The 6,554-nt window shown below is 67.4% G+C and overlaps 1 protein-coding gene across 1 annotated transcript in view; it reads left to right on the plus strand.

Moving 5' to 3' along the window:
• Positions 1-54: 54 nt before the first annotated feature.
• The window catches only part of TINAGL1 (tubulointerstitial nephritis antigen like 1), an 8,285-nt gene continuing 1,785 nt past the window's right edge, over positions 55-6,554 (plus strand). Inside the window, exons 1-10 of the mRNA XM_026863213.1 lie at positions 55-472; positions 1,254-1,317; positions 3,136-3,228; positions 3,324-3,438; positions 4,352-4,475; positions 4,589-4,739; positions 4,968-5,151; positions 5,411-5,456; positions 5,906-6,029; positions 6,456-6,539. Of these exons, the coding sequence (XP_026719014.1) occupies positions 172-472; positions 1,254-1,317; positions 3,136-3,228; positions 3,324-3,438; positions 4,352-4,475; positions 4,589-4,739; positions 4,968-5,151; positions 5,411-5,456; positions 5,906-6,029; positions 6,456-6,539 (1,286 nt within the window). The 5' untranslated portion in view covers positions 55-171. The remainder of the gene's footprint in view (positions 473-1,253; positions 1,318-3,135; positions 3,229-3,323; positions 3,439-4,351; positions 4,476-4,588; positions 4,740-4,967; positions 5,152-5,410; positions 5,457-5,905; positions 6,030-6,455; positions 6,540-6,554) is intronic.

Here is a 6,554-nt window from a genome sequence, read left to right on the forward strand (position 1 = left end):
GGGGTGGGGGCTCGGTGGGCAGCACACTGGGTGCTGGTCAGGGCGGGCAATCCAGAGGGAGAGGGCTGGTGTAGGGTGCCCTGTGCCCACAGGCCCCCTCCCCGGCTGCCCCCCACCCGCTCCCTGCCCTCCCTCTGCAGCGGCTGCAGGTCTGGGGACATCGCCGGTGACATGCGGCTGCTGCGGGCCCTGCTCTGCCTCGGGCTGCTGGCCGAGGCCACCCTGGCTTCCCGGGTGCGCACCCGACGAGAACTGGCCCCCGGCTTGTACGAGCACGGGGTCTACGATGCCGGCGGGTCCTACTGCCAGCGAGGGGACGTCTGCTGCCACGGCCGCGACGATGGCTGCACGGTGCCCTACCACGACACCCTCTGCTACTGTGACCTCTTCTGCAACCGCACCGTCTCCGACTGCTGCCCTGACTTCTGGGAGTATTGCCTGGGCATCCCGGCCCCCTTCCCCAAAGCCCCAGGTGAGGTGACACCCCCCACTGCTTCCCCCAAACCCAGCTGGGTGAGGGTCTCTGGGTGCCAGGGGCCAGCCCTGGGTGCCCCACGTGCTGTGTGGTGAGGCTGGTGCCCCTCGGGGTAAATGGGCGCAGCGGGATGTAGCACCCCACGGCCCTGCCCTCGCTGCAGAGCCGCTGCAGAGCGGCGGAAACTTGTACAAAGCGGCCAGGCTGGGGTTGGGCTCCCAAAACCGGGGCTGGGAGCCACCCGTGGCCCCGCAGCCCATCCCCTGTGCCTTCCCACGGGTACCTGTGGGGCAAAGCAAGGGCACGGGGGGACTCCATCCAGGCTTCCCCGGTCATGTCTGGGGCAAGCGGATGCTGGCCCTGATTTAACCCGCCTGGCAGCTGGGATGGGCAGGGCGGACGGGGGCGAGAGGGGGGCACGGGCAGCCCCCGCCGCGCAGCACAAGGCTCTCTAAGAAGTCCCTGCAGAGCGGAGCCAGCTCCCGGGTACAAGTGGCCCCTTTATCCCTGTCCCGCCGGGCTGTGCAGGCGAGGCTGGCTCTGCTCCGCAGCCCCACGGTTAACCCTCCCCGCGCTGGGCCAGCCCCGCTCCCACCCCGCACCATGGGGCGCGAGCTGGTCCCCAGCCCAGGTCTGGCGGTGCCGAGATGCAGCCAGGATTTAAGGACGGCGCTTATTTTCCCCTCAATATTTCCACCCCCCCGGAGCTATGAAGGTGCTGGCAGGACCTCCCGATGCAGCCGGGTGCTCACGGGGGTTCTTCCCCTCTCCCATCCAGGTTGTGCCCGTGCCGGCCGCCGCTACCCCACCGGAGCCACGTACCGGGAGAACTGCAACCTGTGGTGAGTGCCTCAGCGCATCCCGGTGCCATGCGGGCACCGCCAGCACGCTGCCCGCCCGGAGAAAAGGCATCACGGGGCCTGCGAGCACCGGGGCTGCCCTCAGCTGGCTCGGCGGGAGCACAAGGCCCGAGCTGGGTGGCGGGAGCCGGTGCCAAATGCCTTTGCTCTGGCATATTCGGAGCGGAGAGCCCGGGGGCCTTGAGCCGCTCCCAAGTTTCGGCGCCTGCCTTTGTGGGAGCCGCTCGCTCTGCCGGGTTAGCGCGTGGCCGGGTTGCCGACGCGGGCTTGGAGTTGCCGGGGCTTTTTTTCTGGCCACGCTAGTCCAAGCCCAGCTTGCCCAAGCCTGACAGGGCACGTCTGCAGCTGGCAGCCGTGGTGGCTCTGTGCCAGGCGGCCCAAGTCCGGCCCCGCCGCCGGCTCTGGGTGCGAGCAGCCCCTCCGCGCCATGCGCCAGGAGCTCGCTGTTTGCATTAGCGAGCAGCGCGGGGTTTATCTGGAAACGGCTGTGGTGGTATTAATGGCATCCCGGAGGTGGGGGATAAGGGAACCTGCGGGCACAGATCTGCCCGTAGACAAGGAGCGAACGCAACAGGGCTGGCTGCCTCGCAGCGATGCGGCAGATAAGGGAAATCAAAAGCTCCGTCTGGGGCGTGTGCGAGGGCATGAGCACGCATGTGTGCATGCGTGTGCGGGCATGTGAGCTGAAGGTGAAACGCCAGTCTGAGCCCTCCCCAAAGTCCCGATGATGCCCAGAATTTCTCTGGGACTGTGGCGCGGGGACACAGGGTAAGGTCGAGGTCCCGGAGCTGCATACTGGGAAGAGTGGTCCCTGCTGCTGGGAAAACATCCCCTTTTCCCAACAGCGCAGGCCCTCGGGGCTGAAGCTCCTCTTCTGCCAAAACCCTCGTGTCCCCCCCCTTTCCTCGGCGCCTGGAGAGCTGCAATTTCTGCAGCGCTTCACCCCAGACCTTGTCCCTGCAGACACCCGCAGGGGCTGGGGGGGGGTTGGCAAGGGACAGGTGGAATGACTGGGTGGAACAGAGGGGGGCTGCTGCGGGCACCCCCCCGAGGTGCCCCCATGGGAGTCCCCTGGGAGGTGACAGCCAGCCACGGGGTCCCCAGCACAGCACCGGGAGCGCTCGGGGCTGGGGAGGGGGCAAGTGCCAGGGGGTGCAGGTGCCACCGGCAGGATGGGGCCCGGCTGGCGGGACACGGCTTCGGCCTCGCAGGGCTCCTTAAAAGGGAAGAGTGTGGCGGGACTCGGCCGGCGGGCAGGAGGGAGCATGCCGAGCATTGCTGGCTGCGCGGGGGGAGCACAGCCCAGGGCTCCCCAGGGGCATCCGAACCCGGCACAAACACACACCCCCCCACCCACCCTCTGCCCCGGGTCTCAGCTCTCGGCTAACCCGGCCAGAGCGGCTTGTCCCGGGTGGGGGACACACACAGAGGCAGCTCCCAATCCCCTCCCCGGGCTGGCGTCCAAGCCCTGCTCTGATGTCTGCAGGCCTGGCTGCTTTTCAGCTGATTTTCTGTCCCATGCTCTGTCTGCCCTCCGGACTCCTGCAGAGGGGACCGGGACTGGTGGGGGGGGACACACACAGCCCCCAGGGCCACGCAGCGGGTTGCCCACCAGCTCCTGTCCCGGCATCACCCCATCCCGGGGTGCTGAGCAGCCGTGCGACCCCCAGACCCAGGTGCAGAAGCAACCCCAGCCCATCACAGCAGCAGGTCCCTGGTTTGGGAGAGGCAGCACCCACCGGGGTCCCCCCAGCCAGCCCGGGGCCGCTGTCCCTCCCCAGCTGACTGTCCCCTCTGCAGCACCTGCGGCCCCGGCGGGACGTGGCAGTGCGAGGATCACGCCTGCTTGATGGACGGGGAGCTGATTGACGCCATCAACAGGGGCAATTACGGGTAAGGACCGGGCAGCAGGAGGATGAGGAAGGGACCCTTCACTCCGTTGGTGCTTTTCGGGGCACCCCTGACCCCTGACCCCTCCTTCCATGCAGCTGGAGAGCCGCCAACTACAGCCAGTTTTGGGGCATGAAGCTGGAGGATGGGGTCCGGTACCGCCTGGGCACCTTCCGACCCTCTCCCACCGTCATGAACATGAACGAGATGCACGTGAGTTGCCACGGCCGCGAGGGGAAACTGAGGCACGCCGAGGGTGAACCCTGCCTGTCTCATGGCTTGTCCCAATGCTTCACCATCCCCTCGGCTGGTGATGTCCCCGCAGTGTCCCCGGCCCCTGGAAGGGGCTCTGCAGGCGGGGGGGAGTCAGGGAAGGGGCCGTGCCGGGTGGGTGCCACGGACAGCCCTTGTGTTTGGAGACAGCAGCTCAGCAAATTCCCCCTGACAATCCCCGGCTGCCAGTGTTGTTTTTTCCCCCTCTCCTCCGTGCTGCTTTCCCATCGGAAAGCCGGCCCCGCAGCTGCTGAGTCGGCAGAGCCGGCTGCGCCAGCGCTTTGCGAGAGGGGGTGCCTCCACCTGCCCCCGGGCTGCACCCGAAACCCCCCCCTGCTTTGGGGTGGGCAGCGGCCGGGGGTCCCATGGGCGCTGGCGGGGAGCGGGCGACGCGCGGTGCACGCCCAGCGCTGTGGCCTTGACTCCCGGCGAGGTTTAATTTTAGAGGCGCTTCCTGTACTGGGTGTTGTGGCCACGACCTCCCCAGGAAGGCTGAACTGTGCATGGCCACGGCGGGGGCACTGGTGTGTCCCCCCCCAAAGCGGAAAGGCTGGGCAAGAGGCGGCCAGAGGCCACAATGAGAGTCTCGAGACACCCAGGGCCGTGCACTTGGGGTCCACCGCCAGCCCCTTGGTGCTGTTGCTGCATAAGGAGCTGCTGGGGCTGAGGAGCCCAAATTTAGGGCGAGTTGAGGGATCCGGCTCCTCTGGGAGAAGGGGGCACCCGAATCGGGGTCACACTCTGCCAGGGTTATGGGCATCCCCAACCTGGGGGGCCCTGCAGTGGGAGCTGCTGGGGATGGGCTGCTGTGAGGTGGGGGGGGTTGTTCTTGAGCCCCCCTCTGCCTCTGCAGATGAGCATGGACTCCAACGAGGTGCTGCCCCGCCACTTCGACGCAGCCGCAAAGTGGCCCGGGATGATCCACGAGCCCCTGGACCAGGGCAACTGCGCCGGCTCCTGGGCCTTTTCCACGGCGGGTGAGAGGGGACGGAGCGGGAGGGGGTGACCGGTGGGGACGGGGACTAAACCTGCTGCTGTGGGGCTGAGAAGCGGAGCAGGACCCGCTCCCTGACCCCCTGCTCGCTCCCAGCCGTCGCCTCGGACCGCATCTCCATCCACTCCATGGGGCACATGACACCCGCCCTGTCACCCCAAAACCTCCTGTCGTGTGACACCCGCAACCAGAGGGGCTGCAGCGGGGGCCGGCTGGACGGCGCCTGGTGGTACCTCCGCAGGCGAGGGTGAGCGGGGACCTTCGGGATGGGATGGGGGGGACAGAGGCTGCCCCGCTGCTGGGGTGGGATAAGGGGGAGAGCTCGGGGTGCCCTGTGCTTGTCCTGTCCCCAGGGCTATCCCTTGGGCAGGCAGGGACAGAGGACTGCTATCCCTGGTGGGATGGCGAGTGGGGTTTGGGGATGGACCCGTGTGGGTGGCTCTGCCCCTCCTCATGTCCTTGTCCCCTGGCTCAGGGTGGTGACGGATGAGTGCTACCCCTTCACTAGCCAAGAGAGCCAGCCGGCGGCCCAGCCCTGCATGATGCACAGCCGCTCCACGGGCCGGGGCAAGCGGCAGGCGACGGCCCGTTGCCCCAACCCCCAGACCCGCGCCAACGAGATCTACCAGTCCACCCCTGCCTACCGCCTCTCCTCCAGCGTGAGTGCCCGTGGGCCAGGGCCGGGCGGGGCTGGGCCACCGGCGTGGGCGAAGCAGGAGCCGCTTGGCTCGGGGTGGTTTGCTGGGGAAAGCCAAGTTGGGAGAGGAAGCCGGGAAAAACCCGTTGCGGAGCCCCCGGGGGAGCTGCTCCTCCACCCGGCATCTCCCCAACACCCCGAAACAGCCTCTACCTGCATCCCCGGGGGGGGGGCAGTGCCGGGGGTCCCGGCCCCGGTACCACCCGGTTCTGTACTTGCAGGAAAAGGAGATCATGAAGGAGCTGCTGGAGAACGGCCCCGTGCAAGGTAGGGAGCGGGTGTGGGCCCCCCATCCTCGCGGCCCGAAGCTGGGCGCTTCAGTGGCCAGGGGAGGGGGGGACGAGGTGGGTGGGGGGCCAGGACCCCCCACTTCGGCTGCTCTCCCCGGTTAATGTTCAGCCAGGTGCCCAGGCAGGGCCGTGCTCTCGCCGGCCTCAGGGTGCCCGTCACGCTGCCCACACCAGCGAGCGCTTGTTGCTCATTAACTCCAGAGATTTAATCTCAGCAGTGGGTTTTGGTTTATTTTATTTTTTTAATTTTAATCCTCCTCTGAATCTTGTCACATCACCCGGGAGAGGATCCAGCTGCTACATTCCCTCCTCCTGGGCGATGCTCCGTGTGCCCCTGTGCCCGTACCATCCACGCTGGGGGACGCGGAGCCCCGGGGGGGGGCTCAGCACCCCGGTGTCCCCAGATCCTCTCCCCCCTGCCCGCAGCCATCCTGGAGGTGCACGAGGATTTCTTCATGTACAAGAGCGGGATCTATCGACACACGCCGGTGGCCGAGGGGAAGGGGCCGAAGCACCAGAGACACGGGACCCACTCGGTCAAAATCACTGGGTAGGTGGGGGGTGGCGTAGGGGGGAGCCCCGCTCTGGGTGGGAGAAGCCTCCTCCTCAGGGGACGAAAGGTGTTCCCTTCCTCGGGGAGGGAAGGAGGGTGCAGGGAGCTGTGTGGGGGTTCTTGTTCCAGCGCTGTGGCCACAAGTGACACGAGTGCGCAGTGCTCAGCCCCCGCGGAGGGAGGCGGGTTGGAGATGCAGAGCCCGAGGAGGGGAGCGGGGCCGGCTGCCCTGTGCCGGCGGCTTCCTTCCTCCTCCCCAGGGCTAAATATACCTGCCTGTGTTTGGGGAAGGGACGTAAATACCTCGGCCTGACCCTCAGGGAGGTGCCGAGGCCAGGAAACAAGGGGGGTCAACACAGCACCCCACTATCCTGGTGCCCCAGGACACCCCCCCCTACTCACAGCCCTGCCCTTCCAATGCAGATGGGGTGAGGAGCAGCTGCCTGATGGCCAGACCCAGAAATACTGGGTGAGTGTCGGCGAGTGTCACGAGTTTGCTGGGGCTCAGTCAGTGGGGGGGTG

This window comes from Athene cunicularia, assembly GCF_003259725.1.
Source record: "Athene cunicularia isolate RWA chromosome 23 unlocalized genomic scaffold, athCun1 chr23_part1, whole genome shotgun sequence".
In the NCBI taxonomy this organism is placed as follows: domain Eukaryota; kingdom Metazoa; phylum Chordata; class Aves; order Strigiformes; family Strigidae; genus Athene; species Athene cunicularia.